The sequence below is a fragment of the Rhinocladiella mackenziei genome, assembly GCF_000835555.1.
Source record: "Rhinocladiella mackenziei CBS 650.93 unplaced genomic scaffold supercont1.2, whole genome shotgun sequence".
NCBI classification, from domain to species: domain Eukaryota; kingdom Fungi; phylum Ascomycota; class Eurotiomycetes; order Chaetothyriales; family Herpotrichiellaceae; genus Rhinocladiella; species Rhinocladiella mackenziei.
The window spans coordinates 4,927,314-4,949,919 of NW_013550603.1; the positions used below are offsets into that span (position 1 = coordinate 4,927,314).

Genomic DNA, 22,606 nt, shown 5'->3' on the forward strand with positions numbered 1-22,606 from the left:
AGGACCACCCCGACCGACTAGCATCGCAGCACGAGCTAGCCGGAGCATATCAGGCGAATGGGCAGGTGCAGGAGGCGGTAAGACTGCTAGAAGAGATAGTACGCATTCGAGGGCAGACGCTGACGGAGGACCATCCCGATCGACTGACGTCGCTGCACAGCCTGGCAGGTGTATACCGAGCTAATGGGCAGACCGAGGAAGCTGTTTCACTGATGCGGCACGTGATCAAAATTCGAACACAGAGTTTGACGAATGAATGTTTTACCCAATCGGTTGGGAATCTGATGGAAGATGATCAGAGTGACGGCAATTTGACGGAAATTTCTTCGGGACCGCCCTCCTTAACCAGCGATTCAACAGTCGATTCTATAAGGGATGGATACGACCAGGTGGTAGAACATCTTGTTGAACTTTTCTGCTCCGATGGAAATATTGGGCCAATCTACCGTCAAGCTGCCAAAAAATTAGGATTGCGAAAATTCAGCCAGAATCACGATCAATTACTGAAGCTTTATTTCAGGGGATTGAGACACGAAGTCAAAAATGGGACTGAATTGGCAACTACACGTCTACTGCGCACTAGGCACTATCGAAACGAGATCACTTCTCTTATTCTAACGTCCTTGGAGCTGTTGGAAGATGGCCAGGGTCGACTTACACCGGTAATTTTGGCAGAACGCAAAACAGAACGCAACTACAGCTTGAATCAATTCCTCCGCAGTCTCACCATTCCCAACTCTGACGACAACCATGAGAAGCCGCCTGGTGGTATAGATATTTGCGAAGACATCGTTTCCGAGAGCGACGGATCATCTACTGAGTCTGAAGATGAATCTTCAGGCGACAACCAATCCCCATTACAGGCCATTGACAGTTTCCTGACCGGTGGCAGGGCCTTCAACCAGCTAACGATTAACCTTACGAGCCTCCTACGGCCTCCTCACACCCTGGAAGATGCGCTGCAATCCGAGAGTGAATTTGTTGTTAAGCAAAGCATAGCTCGGATCATAGAAGGTCAGCCAAGCAAAGACCAAGAGACAATTCTCGGCCTCCGCAAACAGAACCTATCAGATACCGAAATCGCAAGAGTTTTGCTCGGAAATGCACTGGCCCTGCCACGTGAGATCGCAGAAAAAGATCAGAAACCTACGCTAGCAGAAAACACCGTGACAGCTGATGCCGACATGCTGAAACATGATACTACATTCACTAATGAAAAAAAACCGATCAGCCAAACAGCGGTTACGAAGTCGAAATTGGACAACCTGACAGAAAGCCGAGTATCACAAGTACACAACGAACCCTGTCTTGTCACATGGACTTGTTCTTGTGGAATGCAACTTTGCGACTACTATACAGAGCTAGTTCCTGGAAGCTTGGAGCAGCTGCAACAGCGTCTACGGAGTGAGCATTCTCAAACGTCAGCTCCTTGGACCATTCTTTGGAGTGGCCTGTCCACTTGGGCTGCCTCGAGATCGCCTGCGACGGACGCCAATCAAAAAGTTCACGACAAAACGTCATCCACAAACCCATCAGCCCAGGCAACCCAAGCAAGGACACTGAGTAATCCTAGCATGTCGAGAATTGCCGACGCAAGTACTCCTTTCGGATCTCAGGGACCCTCTACATCGGGTGGCACTTTGATCAATACCCGGCCGGATCAGCGAGAATCTATGGTATCCTATCTCCTCCTCTGTTTCCCCGAGGGATTGTCCGGTGTGAAACTGTGTCAACAACAAATCTTGAACACGGCACCACAGCAAGATCTCCCAAACCGAGTCACAAACGACAAGCAACTCTTTCACCTTTTGCGCAAGACGTATGCCTCGGAGAGGAGAGCCTTCATGTACAGATTCTGGCCTAAGACAGTCATCAGGGTATCACTAGCCTACTTTCTTGTTGACCTGTCCGAGTATGTGGAGCTGAAACATTACGCATGCCACGCAGGCGGAGACAATTGTCGGTGCATTCCACCACCGGATATGATAAGACCATCAAACAACGCTCAGTACGACTGCATACCCAGAGAGCCACGGGTAAAACCACCTATTGGTCCGAACTATCTTACCCATTACTTCCAGAATCCGCATTGCATTAAAAGCGACAAGCTTGTATGCACACTAAATCAAGTCCCTAAACGTGTAGGACCATGTATGGCAACATCTGGGACCGAGAGAGTGGAAGGGTGGGGTATAGAGTTCGAAGAAGGTTGGGATCGTGGCCGGCTTAGAAACTTTATCTTCGGCCTCATTACAGTCGGGAGTTTGATCTTCGCAATATTATGGTCGGCCTTGAAGAAAGACACACAAAGCGCTTTTGGCATTTCTGGATTCATCGTTGGTATTCTAGCAATTGTCAGCGGATACATCGCGTCTGCGGAACCAAGAATAGTCCATAAATGATGACGACATCTCGTTGCTGCTTTTTCACCGGCCGTCGCATATTGGGCGAATGGACAGTTGAAGGAGGCGATGCGGCTACAGGAGGAGGTGGTGCGGATCAATGGGCAGACGCTCGTCCGACCGATCTTTCGCTCCACAAAGCGGACACGTCTTCATTTACGAAGACAAAGCATCTAGCATTCGGCTCTGGACTGACGGGTGGCACTGCAGCTCGAGTCGCATCTTGGGCGACTTTCTCATCTACGGCGAGCGATCAGCTTCGCCGAGTCGACCGCGCGCTGGAGGGACTGACCACTAACCACTGCTGGAAGATGATGGTTCAGCAGAGCGGCACCGGCACCAGCAGCTTTGTGATCCGTTGGCGAAATCGTTCAACCCCGCAACCTGGTCAAGAAGACAATCAGTATCAAAGACCTGGATGGCTCGGGCGCCACGTGGCACTTGATCCCTTACTTCCGACCTGTCGATGTTCTGGAAGGCCGGCTAAACCCCCCACGGATGAGCCCGGACTCTGTTCTGCAACGCTGGTATTCACCAAGATATCCCGTACGAGATGACAACAAATCACATGGCGCACAAGTCGAGAAGTATGGTGCGCTGCCCATGATGGACCCATGGAATGATTCGCGGTTCACTGTGCACTGTGTTCAGCCAGTCTGGCCTGTATCGGAAGGCACTCAATATGACCAGGCCAATGCCTGCCAGGATCCGGTTTCAGCGGTTGGAGTTGTCGAAAGTGGCGCCCCGTTCTGGCCGCCTGGAGGCCAGCTGGAGCCATACAGCATGGGCGTCCTTAACGACAGCTCGGTTTGATCGTGCTCCAATCCAGATCTAGGGATGAAAAGACACTAAAGTTGGATGACAAGAAAGACGCATCGACGGACGTTGGGATTGAGGGAACGAAAGGGGGAGAGGCTTTGCCTCGATTCGGACGACGGCACAATTCAAACGATGTTCGAGCCAGATACAGTAGGCAGTTGTACTGTAAGTTCGGTGGCCAGAACCAAGCCAGTTTCGAGATTGCATGGTGTCGAGACTCCTGGATGGCGCATACTGCTTTGTCCGACGGGATCCGAAAAGGGTTTTGAGTATGGTCCCGAAAAGGGTCCCCGCAAAGATCCTTTTTTGTTCCGGAAGCCCAAAATTGGGTCCTTGTCGTTGCATGTTTGGACCTCTATGATTAGAAACCGTTCAATGTAAAAATAGCCTCCGCGGGTCGGGATTGAGAGTGCGTCGACTTGTCCATGCCACATCGTCCCTCAACCTTGATGAGTTGAAGTCCAGTCAACCACGTCTCGCTAGCGGCAGTTCAGCTCCGGCCGTCCTACAGCTCGGTGGTCGGCCGATGATAGTTCATGAGGGTCACGCCGATCCCGCCAAGCCAAACTCAGTCTGGCGACGGTGCACTTGCACTTGCACGCTTATCGTTGATCACGCATCGACATCTGGCGAGCTGCCAGACTTACCATCCAGCTCCCGGTCATCGCGCACGATTTTGTCTTATAGGAACAAGCATTCAATGCACCAACGAGCAGACTCTCGAACTCGCTGTTACTGGCCCACTTTATCCTTTAAATGAACTTTGTGGCCATCCGCTCATTTCCGTTGCGGGCACCATGCCATGGATACTGTCGATCCCATATCGTTTGCTTTGGCCATCCGCAATGATGCCCCTCAAGCTAATTCCTACGCCAGTCTCTCTGCGTCTCACAACATTCCCGTCGCGACCTTGTGGCGTCGCAGCCACGGCCGACCCTCAAAAATGGACCAGGCGGCGAAACAGCAGTACCTAACCCCTCAAGAAGAGAAAGCTCTGCTTCGTTACGTCCTCCGCATGTCGTCGAACGGCTATCCTCTCCCTGTTCGAGCACTGCGTTCGCTTGCTTTTGTGATTGCCCGTCAACGCTCTTCCGTATTCCCCATCGCGACCGACACTGACGCACTGAAACTACCCGGGAAGAATTGGCCGCAAGGGTTCTATGCCCGGCATCCCGAGCTCAAATCCAAAAGGATGAAAGCGCTAGATTGGGCGAGACATGAACACCATATATTCCACAAGGCAACACACTGGTTTGACATCATGGGACAAGAACTGCAGAGGCCCGAGATCCTCGCCGAAAACACGTACAACATGGATGAAACAGGCGTGTTATTGAGCGTACTCAGCTCGTTGAAAGTCCTGGTAAGCAAGGCTGATCTTCGACAGGGCCGGGGAGCCGGTGTCAAGCGCACCCTGGTGACAGCTATTGAGTGCATATCCGCCGATGGTCGTTCGTTGGCCCCGCTGATCATCTGGCCGGCGACGACGCACCGGAGCAATTGGACCACATACCCGACGCCTGGTTGGCACTACGCCGCATCCAAGAGCGGATACACTGATAACGAGATCAGCATGTATTGGATCAAACATGTATTTGACCCCCAGACGCTACATCTCGCTCAGCATCGACCACGTGTCCTGATCAATGATGGATTCGCAACCCATGAATCCCTAGAACTCATCACCTATTGTTTTGAGAATAATATCATTCTCTGCCGTCTGCCTTCGCACACGTCCCACAAGCTGCAACCGTGTGACGTGGGTGTATTTGGACCCCTGAAATCGGCTTACCGTGAACAGGTCGAGCGGTTGTACCGTGGCGGTGCCAACACGGTTGGGAAGGAACATTTTACTGCTCTGTACAGTCGAGCTCGCGACCAGGCTCTGACGTCCCGAAATATCAAAGCCGGTTGGTCGAAAGCGGGCCTTGTCCCCTTCAACCCTACCCGGGTTCTGCAAGACCTGCAGCCGCCCAATGAGAGTTCTAGGTGCAACCAAATTGAACCGATTCAGACAGATGTTCCGCTCAGCAATATTCCTTTAACCACGCCTGTCACCGCCCAGAATATGGCTTCTTTGAGACAGAAGCTGGAAGAAGAAACACAGTCCCTGGGGGGAGACTGCAAATTTCGTCTGCAAAAGGCATTCAATGCTGCCGAAAAGCTTTTCGCCGAGCGTGCAATTCTAGCGGAAGAGAATCGATTGCTGTTTGAGCAGAACAATGAGAAAGTGTCTCGCGCGTCCGTCAGAAGCACGGTGGTCGGTAATGCCAAAATCATGAGCTATGCTGATATCGTAGAAGCACAAAGAAAACGTGACGCCAAAGACACAGCATCTCAGAAACCATCGCCACCCGATCGGACAAGTCATCAACCAGTGAGATCAATTGCCAGAGACGACACCGTAAAGACAGAGATGGACAAGGGACAGCAAGAAATTGAGGCTTTGGGATTGACAAGTTTCTGCTCTATCCTCTATTTTTCATAGTCACTAGCCCTGTGTGAGAGATTGTTCTTGGGAGTTGACCATCTTTGGTGTCGCTAATTGTAGCCTAGGTTTGGACTATCACTGTAGCTAGTGTAGTTAGGAGTACTCTATATTGTCATAGTCTTTTACGTCTGGTGATTCACCACTTGAATCGCATGGTCGTCGCAGCGGTGTGCTTTGTCTATACTGAGAGAATGTCTTCGTGCCACGTGCAGAGAGACACAAGTCCCTTTAATAATCATCAGATAAATCAGCCAGTAAGTCCGTACTAAGTATCAGTTGTGCCATCCTTAAAAAGTTCCAGCCATTCCTCAGAGGCTATGCGATCAGGATGATCTTTATCAAGCACTCGTCGGTGGATCTTCACGACATGCCTCATCATCTCCAACGCTGTAGCATGCTGGCCACGATCCCAAAACACAATAGCCAGATTGTGCTGCGATGCCAGTCGAGAGGGATGATCCTCTGCCAGCGTCTGCCCGCAAATCCGCACCACCTCCTCCAGTAACCGCACCGCCTCATTCACCTGTCCATTCGCTCGATATGCTCCCACCAGCTCGTGCTGCGACGCCAGTTGATCCGGATGATCCTCTGCCAGCGTCTGCCCTCGAATCCGCACCACCTCCTCTAGCAGCCGCACCGCCTCCTTCACCTGTCCATTCGCCTTATATGCTCTTGCCAGCTCGTGCTGCGACGCCAGTCGAGAGGGACGATCCTCTGTCAGTGTCTGCGCTTTGATCCGTACCACCTCCTCCAGTAGCTGTACTGCTTCGTTCACTTGTTCATTCGCCAGATATACTCCCGCCAGCTCGTGCTGCGACGCCAGTCGATCCGGATGATCCTCTGCCAGCGTCTGCCCGTGAATTTGTACTACCTCCTCCAGTAACCGTATCGCCTCATTGATCTGTCCATTCGCCTCATATACTCCCGCCAGCTCGTGCTGCGACGCCAGTCGATCCAGATGATCCTCCGCGAGCGTCTGCGCATTAATCCGCACCACCTCCTCTAGTAGCTGCATCGCCTCATTGATCTGTCCATTCGCCTCATATGCTCTTGCCAGCCCATGCTGTGATGCTAGTCGATCTGGATGATCCTTTGCGAGTGTCTGCGCTTCAATTCGCACCACCTCCTCCAGCAACCGCAACGCCTCCTTTACCTGTCCATTCGCCCGATATACCTGCGCTAGCTCGTGCTGCGACGCCAGTCGATCGGGATGGTCCTCATCAAGGTGCTCCCTTCGCCAGTTATAACACTCTTGGAGATGTCGTACCGCTTCCTTAATGCGACCATCAACTTGTAGACACTGCCCTACCTTCATACACAGATCATATCGCTCCCCTAAGTCGACCGTATCGTCCCGCTGGAGGAGACGAAGCGCGTGCGGTAGGTACTCCCGCCACCGATCTCGCTGGCTGTAGTCACTTGATGGGAACACGCTCGTCACATGCTGGACGGCACTCTCCTCCACCCGACCCGCGACCCCCTCTCCTCGAACCCAAATCCGCGTGGCCAAGAGCACCAGGCTGTGCATGTCGAACGTGTCTGTGTTTCCCCGCCGCACCACGAATGCGTATGCATCCAACGTCCCGATGGCAAACACCATTGCTTCTTCGGACGGAAAGAGAGGCAGAATGGACTGTGGAACAGCCTTGGGGTCGATGCACGAGAGGAACGTCAACAGGTCAGCGGCCGCAGGGTCGGATTGTCGAATCTGATGGAACGATACCAGCCACGTCGTGGCCACGGTATGTCGTGACCCTCTGGGTCGAGTGGAATCGTGGAACTCTCGACTCATCAGTCCCACCACGTCCTGATCCGTTTTGCCGATCAGTTCCACGTATTTGCGAATGGGTACTCCGGTCGTGTTGATATATGCTGCCGCCTGCGTAATGGCTAGAGGAAGATAGGTCAGCTCGCAGAGCAAGTCCGCCACTCCCTCCTTGTCGCGGAGGAGGTCTTTTCGAAATATCCACTTCTCCAGTAAGCGCTCCGCCTCGGGGGGACTCATCTCTACTAATTCGACCATCTCGCCTCCAACGGCCGCGGCTACCCTCCTAAAGCGGGTCGTAAATAAGATCCGGCCATAGTCGGTCTCTGGCAGGTATTGAAAGATCCCGTCGGGGTTCTCAGAAGAGCCAAACATGACGTCCATGTCATCCGCATTGTCCACCACGAGCAGCCACTTTCCACTTTCGTCGGACTCGAGCGACCGTCGGACAGACTCCCGGAGATCTTCGTCTTCTGAGCTCTTTCGCACAAATAGCTTCTTCGATATCTCGGTGTAGGCTTGTTCAAAGCTCGCGCCGCTCATGGCCGATACCCAGAACACGGAGTAGTCCAGCTTATTCTCTTTCGTCCAGAAGGCGATGCGGGAAGCCACCTGGGTTTTCCCACACCACCCAATCCCACAAGCGAGACTTTGTGGCCGCCATCGGATGCGAATAGTTGCTGGCGGAGCTCGCTTACCACCCCCCGGTCCACGAAGCGCTTGTTCCGTGGGAGGGGGATATAATAGCAGGGAAGGACCGTACGACCTAGATCTATGCGTGAGCGCGAGTCAATTCCATATCGGATAGGCCTTTATACTTGACTGGTTTCGAGTACGCTGAATGATGTATTCCTAGCTAGACTTAGCATTCACTCGCTAATAGCAAGATTCCGCTCACCTCGACTTCACCCACCAAGGAATTCTCCGTCTTTCCTACCACGAAGCGTCAGCTGCAGAACGGCCGCTAGCTATGCGAAATCTTCCAGGTACACACTCTGCTTCTGCTTCAAATTCGCCACGCAGTGCCGCACGCGGGAGATCTGATGGTCGTCCAGGTACTGATGCGTTGCCGCCTCGATCCGACCTTGCTCTTTGTACTCGGCCAAGCCGATATCCTGGAGTCCCTGCTCGACATTGAGACGGAAATATCGATTCTGGTCCAAGTGCTGCCGCCACCGGCCCACAAACCTTTTGGCGGTTTCCTCGGTCTCCGTTGTGATTTGGACCAACGTCTGCGACAAGAACTTCAGTAAATTATCTTCAACCGCTTTCTTGCCCGGATTCCCCGTTCCGATCGAGATGAAGCACTTCACTAGCGGTTTGACGTTGCCGGATTCAGCACACCAAATGTCGGCCGCTTCTCCTTCCACCTCTTCCACCGGATTGTTTACCCCCAACGCGCCATCCACGAACTGTCGGGCTCCAATCGAGACGGAATCGAAGAAGCCGGTGGCAGCGGACGTAGCGAGGGCGGCTTCACTGATAGTAGCCGGCACGTTCGGTTTTTGGGGAAGGTCATAGCTTCGGAGACGTGTAATTCCGTATAGATCCTTCGCCGCGGTACAGACGAACCTAGATGACCGTTGAGTACATAGTATAATCAGTCTTCTTATGCGTTTATGCGTACACTTTACATCCGCGCGGTTTCTCGTTATTAAATGGTTCCGTCGGAGAGTAACCCTGGCGCGTGATGACGTCGTCGATGACGGCCTTGAGTTTGTTGCTGTCGAATCGTGATTGAACTTGTCCTGACCAGCTGAACGGTATGCGGTGCGCCCTCTCTTCCAATACAGCCTTAGTCAGTCGGGTATAGGCGGCAATGCACTCGTCCACGTCCATCTCGAGCCGGCCGAGCATGATGGTGATCAAGCTGCCGCATTGAGTGTCAGCACACAAGCCACGATGAACGAGGGCGCGTGTCCTACGTACCCGCCGGTGCTGGTCCCGCCGATAAGATCGAACAATTCGCATGGCTTGAGCGCGGGAGCTCCGGTCTTCTGGCGTTCGTGATTCAGCTGGGTCATGAGGCTCTTGAGGATGTGGAGGGTCGATAGACCACGCACTCCCCCGCCGTCGAGCGACAGCAGGCAGAGCCCGGTGTAGTCAACCGGGTTGGACGGAGGCCCCGTCGCTCGTTCGGCGGAGGTCGCTTGCTGCATGAGGTCGGCCGACGCTGGGAGATATGGGAAGGTAGTCTAGTAGAAAGATAGAGTAAAGAAGGAAGACGGATAGAGAGCGCATCTGAGGCTGATGCCTGCGCTTGAAGGTATCTGCGCACAGCATTGTGAAGGGCGCTCGATCAGGCTGAATGTGTATCTCTCGACAGCGCATCTGGGCTATGTGAGCCAGCGGGCGCGTACATGGCGAATGGCAGGGGGTAGCACGTGGACTAGGTGCGGCGCATGAAGGGCTACACCGCCCCAGCCATTGTGGCAGTATGGCGGGCGAGTGCATATGGATTGGTCAGTTGATTACAGCGAAGCAGTGAACCACTTTCAAATGACAAGCGGTCAAAGCAGAAATCGTAGCATATTGCCCACCGTCCGGACGCTGCCTCGCATGTTGTGGTACCGTAATGATCCTGTCCCGCGGTTCGTGCCAAGCTACTGCCTTTGTACGCGGATCTTTGCCGCGGGTCCACTTTTGTGCATAACGATCTCTATGAGATAGGCCGCGTCGTGCGTATGCACGAGCGACGAAGCGAGACTATCTCAGATGTATACAGGGTGTGAGAGAGGGGGCACAGTAGTCCGTGGGCGCAATTATACCAAGGGAGGTCGGAAATATCACTCTCGCCGAAGCGCCGGCACGGTAGACTGCAAAAAGCTCACATGCATTTTCTGCGTGTTATGGGCCACCAGATTTGGTAACTTTATATAAACATCGGGTCTATGGACAATTTAGTGTCTATGCTATTAATTTTCCTCCCTCCCGTGAGCGACCTTCGCCGATGTGGAGGACGGGCAGGTATGTGAAATAAAAGTGGGTCCGCACCCAGGGCATTTCATTGCGCAGGGATGTACGTTACAGTCGCACATCGGGAGGCAGGATGCACATGTGGCTGATTCTCCTTACCCGAAGTCGAACTATTCAAAGCAATCAAGACAGGAGGGCATATATGGGTCCATGTTCCAGACGTTTACGGCTCGAAGCGTCGCAGTACTGGTTCAACGCCTCCAGTCGCTATCTCTCATCTTTGAGCTGATGGGCTAGGGAGCTCTAATGAAAATTCTCTCCCCATTTGCCAAGCACTTTGGCTCTAACGGATTGTGGATGTATCAGCAATAAAATATCTTAGAGAGCCTGTGCATCGCATTTCAGGGCGCAGCGGGTCGTACCACTAGTCGCAAGCATGACGAGCTCATCTGTATGGCTAGCATGGCTGGATGGCCACCAGAGAAAGTCGCAAGAGTTGTGCGAGCGGAGCTGGGGTGGCAAACGCAGACATTTGTGTCGATCCAGTGTCATGTTCCTCGAATGCTGGCGTTTAGTCCAGCCATGAGGCTAAGTGAGGCGGGCTTCAGATGGTGCCCCGCAACGACTTTTAGGGAACTGGGGCTTTGAATGGCCACCATCGCATCCTGACAGACTTCATGTTGTAACACAGAAAGGATTGCTAGGGAAGTTGTTTGCAGTCGAATTTCGTTTGAGACCCATTGATTTACTCGGTATCCACGTCTCGGGGGAATCGTCTCCGCAACGTAAGCGCCCTGTGGATCATCCTGATTGCTGAAACTCACCGAGAATGTTCATTCGTTTGAGATAGAAGGGACCAAGAATAAACGGAAAGCATACTCGGCTTTTGTGAATTCCATGAGTCTCTCGGAGCTGATTTCCAGCTATGGTTCAAAACGACTTGCCTTCATGATGGATTCAACATACGATGACGGCACTATGTCAGATTCCGTAAACGAGGAGCGCAACGCAGTTCTTGTTCAAGTCGTTGAGAAGGGGCCTCTGGAAGGTCGACCGCGTCAAGCTATGTTCGCAAAATTGACAGCAGCTTGTAGGGTACTATGGTATGATAAAGCTGGTATTGTACCCTGCATGACTAGTTTGATGTGAGATTCTATGGTCACGAAGCACCAAGAACAACTAACTTGTCTTGACCGAATTTTGTGCGAACAGATCTCGGCATAGCGAATTCATCTTGCCAACCATGAATATCCCTTAACGAATCCATGGGGAGCTACGCAATTATTATGATTTGGGATCTTCCTACGCTGATCAAAACAAGCGAGTTCGATATAGCGGAGTGTGATGGGCATGAATTATGTAAGGAGGCCTGTCATGGCTGAGGGTCCGGAACAGGCAAGATGAGAGTACACAGACAAGAAAGAGGTATGCAACAGAGACACAGCAGTCACGCGTGCGCAGAGAGTCTCTGAGTCCATTGAGTTCTTTCTAATCGTACAATCTTCCCTACGAAGTTCATACAAAGAAATCAGCTGAGTCGACTTTCGTATGTCGTTGCTCCACGATACTCACACCAATATCCGTCCTCCTTGCATGATAGGCTAAACCATTCATCACCTTTACGGCCGGCACGAACATTTATTGATCTGAGTGCGACCCAGAAAATTGATTGGCAGAAGCGATATGTGACGTTACGAGGCGGTACGACAATCTCTTCGATACTTAATTTCCTTACAGCATGGGCATCCATCAAGCATTGTAGGAAGGGACAGAGGCAGAAAATTGAAGCAAGTCGTCTCCACCTCCATTTCTATCCGCACTGGCTTGGGAATGCCACGGTGAGGAAATTCCTTGTTGGTTATGAATTGATGGCAGAATCGCAAGTTGACCCTCATCTTGACCACGACTACAGTACGTTCCCTCTTTCATCCCCTGTCAAACTTCTTTCATTGAATTTGGTCAGAGAGTGGCATGGAACCTATCCATATACCTATCTAAAGAGCGTACGTCATCATTGTTGCTTGTCGATGGTGATACAGTCTGGTGAGCGAGTGTTGCAAAATAACCCGGTTAGTCGTGAACGATAGGTCACCAATTGTTCAACATCTCTCCACATAGGCGTCTCGGGACCAAAGCATCCAAATCAAGCTCATTGAAGAAACAATTACGGGTCCCGCCAGGCCACGTCCCCACCTTGTCGAACCGAAGATAAGCCACTCGCTGAAGAAATGCCAGACTGCGATCACGTATGTCCATATGGCCAGGTCGTAGAAAAGTCGATTGGTGATATTGTGCGCGGCGTAGATTCGAACTACTGCTGCGAGGAAGGTCCACGTTCCAAAAGTGCGGGATGACAGAGGGGTAACTGGACTGGATTCTGGGTCTGCATTGGACGATGATGGTTTGTGTCCCTCTTTCGAAGATCTCCAACCAGGATAGACTTGAGTCGTGTATTTCAAGGTAGTGTAGGCTTGGATGGAATTGCCCATTGAGGTGGCCGAAAGCTACCGTAACAAAAATGTGAGTTGAGGATTTGCAAAGTCCGACCTAGAGTTGAGCCGACACTTACTAGAACGAGCCATTTAGGGAGCAAGCCTTCATGAGGCGGCAGAATCGAAAGGAGCCTGTCCATGGCGATAAAGAGGTAGGGTCAGTTTCGCTACGACCTCTACTGGTAACAATATGTTGTGATGGCAATGTCGGTGTCACCCTATCAGCCGGGATATTTCCCTCTTTTCATTTTGTGCCTTGGGGAGGGTACCTTATTATTAGCAGGCTGTCTGGAGCCGGCGGGGAAGAATCTGCCTTGCAAAACTAGCTTCCTCTCTGAAACACTTTGTTGCCGGCCTTATCTAAACGCAGTCTAGCGTCCACAAACGACACCAGGGTAACCTTGACGATGATACGATCAGATATCATGTAAAAGCCCCCATATGCTCTTTACACAATATCTTGAAGAAATGACTGTCAGCTCACAAAACTTCTTTCTATTTTTGCTTTTATTTTCCTCCTTATGAATCCCACGCTCTTTGGAACACATGGTTAAGTCAGTCGATGCGACGCTTGCAGTTAGCCGACGCTAAGCAGGCAGCATTAGAACACGGTACGACTGAAGTATCAGCCGTCAGTCTCGTAGTACTTGTATCTAACAATGCTCAATGAGACCGTTTAGTGCATTATGGCCACCGAACCAGACGCGATCATTCTCCTTACATACTCCCGCTCCATTGTTCGCTGAAGGGAGAATGAAGCAAGTTGTCTATGACAGAGGCGAATCAGGTTGTTTTCGATCTGTGTCCAACGATCACAACAGCCACGTCTCGATCGCGGCGACCGAGCCTGTTGGGATCTGGCCACAAAAAGAACGTCTTCTATCTCTTCCATTGTGTGACAGTTGATTAAATCGTGCAACAGCCGAAATCCTTCTCGGGTATCCGAGTCGTCCATCGACTCATCTCCGCAAAGCCTGAAAGTCGTGGCCAAAGAAACGATCCCAATCGTCGAGTAAGCTCGTCTTCCATATTATTTCTGACCCAAAATTGTGGGAACTCGGGGAGGAAAGGTTGTATATGTTGACGACTAATATCCTTAACCCACGGGGAGAGATCATGGATTCGACCTTGACACAATTTGGAATACGGCAAATTGAATTTGTTCAAGACGGAATCCTGGTCAATGGAAATTAGGCGAAGCTCTACGGTGGTAACATTCATCAAGACTGGGCAAGTCTACGGCGTGGCTCTACTCGATCACGTGGTAGAATCCAAGTTGGCGTGTGATTTTACGGAGGACTTGTCCTATTTCGAAGGGTCCAGGGGACCGTCAGACTATATACTTTCGAAGCGTGTACGAAGCATACAACGCTTCCGAAGGTCTTTACAAGCCTTGGCGTCGCCACATATCACAGGCGCTGTGCGCCGAGATGAGCATCCTCTCGCCCTAGAGCTCGTGGACCACGACGATCGCATGGGTCTCCTCCTATTGCTGGAAAAACTCCTTTTGTGCACCTCATGTGTCTCCTTAGATCAACTCCGCGGGCTTATTCGTCGCTTCCGCAACCGTCCTTCAGTCTTCATGTGGAGTCGAAAACGAAGAGATCGACTTTGAGGGAAAGTCGATTAGACGAGCTTTACGGCCGCAAATGGCCAAGGAAGTAAAATCTCTTGATCCTGATCAACCTATTAATGTTGGCGGGGTGGTTGCTCTTGACGATGACTATCACAGATTTACCGACGTTGTGGGGTATGCCGAACACTTCTCCCTGACAGGTCATCAACTGCTGCAGAGAAAGGAATAACCAATCGCAGCGCCAGAAGATGCCGGCAGCACGGAAACAGGGTATCAAGCTGTCTACCACTCCTCGACAGCGCCCATTGCGCGCACTCACAACGGTAATGGTTCGGAATTCCACGACCTACATAGGATGAGTACTTCTATGAGTCAAAAGTACGACAATACGAGACCCGGAAGCTATTGCGATACTAAGTATCCGGTATTGAGGCCCCTGATGCCGCTCATAAATTCCTTCCTCAAGCCTGCCCATGCTTGCAGTCTTCTTGAGTTTACTTCGCTAGCGCCTTTGAACAGAACTCTCACCCCACCTGTCATCATGTCCACGCCTTTCTCTTTCGGAAGGCGTCCGTTCTCAGCACCACCAACCCCAGACCTGGCTCACCAGCACTCTTGTCGAGCATGCTATAGGTGGTCGTAAAATCCGGTCATGAGAGCTTACCAGCGCGGTTCCCTTCAGAAGAAACGGCAGGTGAGCCAGAGACTCTCCATGCTCACCTTGCAGCTCTTGAAGCCCCTTGTCCACCTGTATTTTGGTTGTTTGGATTGCAACTTTCTGTCCGAAGTAACGGGAGATCATTGTCGCTGCGAATCCGCGTTCACAAAGCAAGATGGTCATGGGCGAGATAATCGCGATTACAATCCACCGATTCTCGACGATGTAATCACCTACATTCACATTGCCACTATTGCGTCCACGAGCGGCTTCAAGTATGAGATGGTGGCAGGCCGCGTTTACCGTTGCCAGGGAACTCAAGTTGAACATTGACCGTTGTCCACTACCGACCTTAACTTCTCATTATTCCCATCATAATGCCAACGCCAATCCCCAACCAGAAACCACGATGGATCCATGGTTCGACTTCAACTGGTTCAGTTTCGAATATGACGTGACAAATGTTATGACCACGAATCCCGACTTGTCGATGCAAGCCGATTTAACTGAATGCGGGGACCCTCTCGCAGAAGAACAGTGCGAGGAACGAAGAAGAACCTGGTGGCTGCTCTACATCCAGGACAGATATCTTGCACTCTGTTATAATCGCGCCATCTCTACTCTGGATGCGGAGTGTGCCGGGTTACTCCTTCCGACGGACGAGCTCACGCGGCAGCCCGGTACCTTCATGGCAGAGGCGTCGACAGGGAGACCTATGAGGCCGCGATTCCCTAGCTTCGAGGGTGTGGGACTCAATATCTTTGGATTTTGCCTCCCTCTCATGACTATCCTAGGTGAAATCCTAGATCACGGTCGAAATCTGAGTCATCCTCTTCTCGGACCCCATTATCGAGGAAATGGAGTTTCTTCTGCAGTGGGAAACGACATTATCCATCACATCACAATGTACCAGAATAGTCTCACTCGGTTCGAGACACTTCACCAAGAGACCTCGCTCCCAACAGAGGGTTATCACGACCAAAACAGCCTCCAGAAGAGAATCGTGGTCGCGTACGCCACTTGTATCTCCCACATTCTCCATGCTCCCTTGTCCGGTAAATGGCATCCTTTATCTCTTCTAGACGACAAAGATTCCTAGGTATCCTCACCATCATTTCTCAAAGCGACAACCCATGCCGTCAAAGCAGCCGACGTGGTCAGTCAGATCCTTAGACTCGATCCCGAGCTGAGATACATGCCTTACTTCCTTGGCATACTTCTTCTTTAGGGCAGCCTGGTCCTATTGATGGTCTTGGACGGGTTCCACATTAATGTCGAGCCAAGTGTGATTGCCGCGTGCAAGGCCATAGTTCGCGCCACGAAAGCGTGCATGGCGGCTTTGGACATTGAATATCAAGTATGCCAACCTCCCTGAGACTGTATGTTTTGTCAAATATCAACCCTGTCGCAGCGTCAATATCGACGGATTCTGAGTTCGGCCATTGCCCAAGCTCGTGGACGATCGATTCATGAGAGAAAGGCGCGACACCGCCGGACGAGAGTATTGGCCATGTATCGACGGACCTGCAATGGAACCAGGCTGGCTCTTTAAAAATCTTGGACAAGAGTAAAGGACGATAAGGTGGGCGGAAGGATAGACATCACCGGGCTGGTTAGTTGTAACACCCATCACGCCACGAATTCCCAGCCACTGCGAAGGTGGCAGGAAGGGGGCTGGGCGTTAAAAAGGAGGCAGGAAGATGAACGGATCGAAGGTATAAGAAGAGCCTTAGATAGAGACAGGTTTCAGTACATTACCATTCCACACCCTACCTTGTACGCTCGCAACGATTTGTGATCCTTCTCCCTACACCCCTCGTGACAGACCCTTACCCTTCGTTGGTATCGTTGTTACAGCTTCATGTAGTTGCAAGGTCAAGTGCAACTTCATTGCGCCAGACCACATGTGACATCACATGAAAAGATGATGATGGTGGAAGGCTTTTAATATATGGAACTTGAGGAGGGCGGCAGAACCAAGATTGAAAGTTCGTATGAGGATTGAGTTGGTCAAACTGGGTGCAACTCGAGCTGTATTGAATGCTCTGGGCTCTTCAATTGAGTGTGGGATAGAGCCCATATACTGTGCATATCTATCTACGAGGTGTATGCTGGCGCTGTTGCCTGTCAATGGTGTTACACGCCAGGAGTTGAATGTTACAAAATGAGTAGGTTGGCCATGAACGATAGGTTATCGTTTGTTCAACAGAGTCGTATAGAAGGGAATAGCCATCCGGTGTAATCAATATATAAGGTAGGTTATATCTTGAGTGATAGTATTGGTAACACTAAGCAGTCCACTTTTCCCTTAAAATTGAACATTAGGGATCTCATTCTTGTTGATGTTATCCTCAGGGGTAACCTCTCGCATTTCGTATAAAGTCTGCTTCATGTATCTTATCTGAGCATCCATCCACTGCCCAAGCTTCTCAACGTCGACAATGTCATCCCGGCAATCACCTGGCTTGCCACTGTCGGTTTCTTCAATGGTTTTCTGATACTTGGCATCGAGTTTGTCTGCCTCGATGCGAAATCTCCTGCTCAATAGATGCAAACGGTAGCTAGTCCACTGGTAGTATAATTCTGGTAGACGTGACTTGGTGCGAACATTCATGTTAGAAGAATCATCTAGGAGCTCTGGAGATCGTGGACGGAATGAGCAGACAATTGTAATACGTTCTGGCATATTACCGGCAGGGATCGCGATGTGAGATATTTGTCTGCCCTGCAGAATGACAGCACCACCCTAGACACAACCAATGGTCAGCCTCATCCAAATCTATGTCAGCATGTGCTCCGGGCTAGCAACTGACCATCTGAGGAGAACGAACTTTGGTGGTTCGACCATCACCGCACTGGATCTCGGTTTCTCCATCCGTCATATACCTAGCATCCGACAACATAACAACGCACACAAATGGGTGCGAATCTCGATGCCAAGGTACAATAGCCTCTTTGGCTGGTTTGACTGCGCCTCCAACTTTGGTCAGGTTTGTAGAAGCCCCCTCAGTCGTATCTTCGGGAGCCTGAGGCGGGACAATAGGAGTATGTCTGACGCCCTCGATCCCATCTGGACCCAGCTGTACGTTGGTGTGACAGATCTCATAATCCATGACTGGCACGAGGTCAACTCCAGCGAGTTCACTCACGATTTTGAGGACTTCGGGTGACGTCCAGAACTGATATATGAACGGAGTGTATCGGGGTGCCATGCCTCGAAGCTGTACAGACCCGGGCCGAGTGTAGTACAGACAGTTATCCAGCACATCCTTAGAAAATAATTCTCGACGATGTTGGAGGATAGCTTCTTCCGAGAGTAAAGGGAATGGTTCGGTTGAGGCAATTGGAGAAATTGGGGATGGCGGTAAATGGAAGTCTTCCAGTGTGTGAATTGCTGTTGGGCGTTGATAGGCGAGATGTCTCGCAGGGTCAAACAATTTCGAAGCATTCATATTGCTCGACTTTGTATTTGACCATGACTGGTCTTGTGAAGAAGGTTCCACTAATCCTGGAGACATTGCGGTTCCAAGATTGTAAATCGAAGTTGAATGTCGTCGCTGCCGTTGATGAAAAAAGGGGCTTGATATGTACATCATTTCCGTACAGTCCTTGACAAATCTTAGCAGTATATATAGTTCCTTTTCTCTGTCAATTCTCCAAGGGGGAAACCCAATGTGTCAACTTTTCCTTTTTTTGGTGATGGCGTTTCAAGGATGACTCCGCAAAAGTAGGCAACTAGTCCTGTTTGGGGTATACTATGCGCCCGCCCTCATTTCCGGTTTCTCAAAGCGGGGCGCCATATCTTTTCATAGTTATTTGAAGCTGGAAGGACTTGTTGTTTGATAGAAGTATCTTTCAGTGCCATCGAGTAGCCGGGTAGACGGCTCATCTTCCAGGGTCCTCCGCTCTAGTGGAGTTCTAGTTTGACTTTCCCTCGAGACATCTATCAAGTATGCTTCTGCGGACGAACCAATAGTCGATTTCCAGTTCTCATCTATCGAAAAGCTCTAGTCGAACCATATGAGGAGGGTGCAATTCAACAGCAGATTGAGGCAAACGAATGGACACTTGGAGTGAGTCTGAGTGCGAAGTGCGGGCTGAGATTCGACAACATAGAGATATATTCGCCGGAGAAAGGTTGACACGATTGGGCTCAAAGGAGTCTAGGGTACAAAACCCAGTTATCATTTTCATCCTAACATACACGAAATGTACGGTAAGTGAGGACACCAAATTAATCACCAATAGCTGAACATCTGGTTCACTGCCTTCAACCGTGTGCAAAGGAACATCTTTGTCATCCAGAGGATCGAATCCAGAGGCCGAGGAATACCGCACAAAACATATTGTAGAAGTCAAGACAGGCGACGTTATAGTTCTTCCAGCTGGGTGGCCGCATCGCTCCGTTCAGTGGCAGGACGATTATCGTTATCTTGGATTTTATCCCAAAGTAGGTATACTACCCGCCTGCTTGTCTTGGGTGACTTGCCAATTATCTTGGAAAAATGAAATATTGTCGGGACGAGCCGAGATTGGAGACATTGGCTCAGGAAGCCGTACCGGCCACAGATCCAATCACGGGAACCAGGAGAAGCTTAGTAGAGATATGGAGCGCCATTGGCAAAGACCAAGAAAACCTAGCTAAGCAGAGTGGCGCAGCAAAGGGAACAAGCAATGTGTAATATCCCGTACATGAGTGGTTCCAGTTTGCTAAATGCAAGCCACGACGCTAAACCAAAAGCTTCATATACGAGCCGCCGACAAACAGCCATCTGATAACGTCGCATCGACTAGTCACTCCATCCTAACTAAATCCCCCGTGCATGCGTATCACCAAGATCCCAGACACAGTAAGAATCGGCATTCTACACCTCGTTATCTTTTGAAGATCAGATGTAGCCCAAAAGGATGAAAAGATCCAGGAAAGGCAAAACAGGATATAATCTAGCTATTCGAGGCCTTACGTGAGGATACCGCAACCCAGTGCCCAGATAGTCTTTGAAGTCTCAAACACGAGGAGACCAGACTGCCCTCATTCTCCATAAAGAATCCCATTCACCAAAACGAACCTTCCGCTACGAAGTTTTGCGTGGAGATGTCCTCCGAAAATGATACCAAAGCCATCACCCAGAAAGAGCTCAAAGACGTCAAGGAGGACAGTGTTGTCGGACCCATCGCACAAACTACGACTGTGGACAGTATGAACGAGAAGCAAGGCGATATTCGTTATCGAAACCGAGTTGGCGACGAAATCGATATCACGACCATTCAACCAGGCACAGATAAGGTGTATGAAGCCAAAATTGTGCTCTTGAACCAAGCAATCCTTGATCTGGGCATGGGCAAGTACCAATGGCTGACTGCATTACTTACCGGCTTCGGGTGGTACATAGACAACGTGAGTTGCAAGTGTTCATCTAATAGAGAGGTCGTGTTGGTACTAATACAACTCTCTTTTTCTCAGTTCTGGCTACAGGCAATCACGATTATTAGTCCATTTGTGAAGGCTGAATTCGTGGTTAAGCGCATAGCATGTAAGGTTTCTTTCAAAGACTCGACCTCCTCTCCCTAAACTATTCCTTCATATATAATCTCTCCCCGGGATAAATCTGGACTTTGTTGCTAATCAGGAGATAATAGTCCTCACTGTAGGAAAATATGTGGGATTGGTGCTTGGATCCTCACTTTGGCCGATCACGGCAGATTATATTGGTCGGAAGCCAGCCTTCAACATTACACTCGGTCTTTCTTCCGTGGCTGGGCTAATAGCTGCGGGTTCGCCCAATTTCACCGCTATCACAACTTTGTGTGCGATCGTTGGACTTGCTACGGGTGGAAACCAGCCAGTGGGTATGTATATGACAATCGGACTCGAAATTGACGTACAGTTCAGACCTCAAGGGACTAATTACTGTCTTGGTGCAGATTCTGCCATCTTCTTGGAGCTCATTCCCGCTTCTCACCAATACCTCTTGACAATGCAGTCAGCATTTTGGTCAGTTGGGCAAGCCGTAGCCGTCTTGATAGCATGGTGAGAGACGCAACCTTAAGAGACGAGGCCCGCTCTACTAACTTATCTGTAGGCCACTTGTTGCAAACTATTCTTGCCCGACTTCCACACCTGCAGGTGAATGCGGCTATCACCAAAATCTTGGCTGGAGGTATGCTTTATGGACCTACGGAGGCATCAACTTTGCTATGTTCGTCGGCCGATTTGTTTTCCCACTACATGAAAGCCCAAAGTATCTCTTAGGTAGAGGGAGAGATGCCAAGGTTGTCGAGGTCATACATAAGATCGCCGCATACAATGGGGCCACATCCTGGCTCACAATTGACCATTTTGAGCAAATCGACAGAGAGGTGGCATCCGAGAGCAGCTCAGCTCATCAGTTGACGGCGAAAAGCGTCATCAGAAGCAATTTGGCCAAGTTTGAGCCACAGAAGTTGAAAGGCCTTTTCTCGACTCCCAAGATGGCTTTCTCGACAATCTGTATGATTCTTCTCTGGTGCATGATCGGCATGGCCTACCCACTCTACAACTCGTTCATTCCACTCTACCTTGCTGATAAGGGCGTCACCTCGGGAAACAACACCATCAACAGCACTTACAGGACATACTGCATCCAAGCTGTCTGCGGTATACCTGGGTCCATAATTGCCGGTCTTGCCGTCGATGTTAGACGTATCGGCCGGAAAGGAGTGGGTGTGCTCTCGTGTATTCTTGTAAGTCATTCTATTCCCTACGGTTAATCGGTGTCCACGTCAGCGACTGGTATTTCTAGAACGGGCCGTCAGGAGGCTGCTGGCAATGTAGATGCTATGAATCGATATCATAGTGTCTGTCATGGCAGTGCCGATTTTCTGAAGGAGTCCCTACCTTAAATACCAGGCCATCCCTTGAGATATTGGTTCTCATCCTCTCTTAGCCCGAGTTAACAACGCTGACTTCCCTCGGACTTTCTAGACTGGCGTCTTCTTGTTCTTGTATACTCGAGCCAACAGCTCCAGTGCAATCCTCGGGTTTTCGTGTGCAATCTCGTTCTTCCAGAACATTGTGTATGGTATTCTCTGTAAGCCTCGAACACCTCATTATGTTCCCACGCTAGCTAACCTTCCTCTAAGATTCCTATACTCCTGAACTCTTTCCTGCGCCAATTCGTGGCTCAGGAAACGGTCTCGTTGCCGTGTTCAATCGGTTTTCTGGGTTGGCAGCCCCGTTCATTGCAGCCTATGTTGGTGTAAATAATTCCCCAATCTGGGTTTCGGCGGGGCTGTTCATTGTAGCTGGAGTGGTATTTGCAATCCTCCCGTACGAGATGCGCGGACGTGCAGCAGCGTAGTCTTCTCTCTCATCGAAGAGTATATAGGGCAGGTCCAAATGATATGACACAATGTTGGCCATGCACATGTTCTTCGATATGTACGAGGCAATAATGTTGTTAGGATGCTGCTAGGATTAAACATAGGGAAAAGGATCAGTAGATGAC

The 22,606-nt window shown here is 50.5% G+C and overlaps 6 protein-coding genes across 6 annotated transcripts in view; 3 read left to right on the forward strand and 3 right to left on the reverse strand.

Annotated features, from left to right (window-relative positions):
• Positions 1–2,402, forward strand: part of Z518_03536 (uncharacterized protein) — a gene marked incomplete at both ends in the record, with an annotated part of 5,251 nt that extends 2,849 nt beyond the window's left edge. Inside the window, one exon of the mRNA XM_013420561.1 lies at positions 30–2,402. Within this exon, the coding sequence (XP_013276015.1) occupies positions 30–2,402 (2,373 nt within the window). The remainder of the gene's footprint in view (positions 1–29) is intronic.
• A 3,575-nt stretch (positions 2,403–5,977) lies between these two features.
• Positions 5,978–9,636, reverse strand: Z518_03537 (uncharacterized protein; the record flags this gene model as incomplete). Its single annotated transcript, XM_013420562.1, has 6 exons — positions 5,978–8,243; positions 8,296–8,329; positions 8,391–8,410; positions 8,468–9,049; positions 9,105–9,347; positions 9,407–9,636. The coding sequence occupies 6 exons, from the start codon at positions 9,634–9,636 to the stop codon at positions 5,978–5,980; spliced, it is 3,375 nt and encodes a 1,124-aa protein (XP_013276016.1).
• Positions 9,637–12,492: 2,856 nt separating this feature from the next.
• Positions 12,493–13,025, reverse strand: Z518_03538 (uncharacterized protein; the record flags this gene model as incomplete). The annotated part of the gene is made up of 2 exons (XM_013420563.1): positions 12,493–12,897; positions 12,963–13,025. 2 exons carry the CDS (start codon positions 13,023–13,025, stop codon positions 12,493–12,495), a joined length of 468 nt encoding a protein of 155 aa, XP_013276017.1.
• Positions 13,026–15,396: 2,371 nt separating this feature from the next.
• Z518_03539 (uncharacterized protein) lies at positions 15,397–16,671 on the forward strand (the record flags this gene model as incomplete). Its single annotated transcript, XM_013420564.1, has 4 exons — positions 15,397–16,174; positions 16,244–16,275; positions 16,348–16,476; positions 16,531–16,671. 4 exons carry the CDS (start codon positions 15,397–15,399, stop codon positions 16,669–16,671), a joined length of 1,080 nt encoding a protein of 359 aa, XP_013276018.1.
• A 756-nt stretch (positions 16,672–17,427) lies between these two features.
• On the reverse strand, positions 17,428–18,571 carry Z518_03540 (uncharacterized protein; the record flags this gene model as incomplete). The annotated part of the gene is made up of 2 exons (XM_013420565.1): positions 17,428–17,865; positions 17,933–18,571. The coding sequence occupies 2 exons, from the start codon at positions 18,569–18,571 to the stop codon at positions 17,428–17,430; spliced, it is 1,077 nt and encodes a 358-aa protein (XP_013276019.1).
• Positions 18,572–20,214: 1,643 nt separating this feature from the next.
• Positions 20,215–22,459, forward strand: Z518_03541 (uncharacterized protein; the record flags this gene model as incomplete). Its single annotated transcript, XM_013420566.1, has 7 exons — positions 20,215–20,517; positions 20,584–20,653; positions 20,760–20,969; positions 21,045–21,150; positions 21,203–21,842; positions 22,084–22,189; positions 22,242–22,459. The coding sequence occupies 7 exons, from the start codon at positions 20,215–20,217 to the stop codon at positions 22,457–22,459; spliced, it is 1,653 nt and encodes a 550-aa protein (XP_013276020.1).
• Between the last annotated feature and the right edge of the window lie 147 nt (positions 22,460–22,606).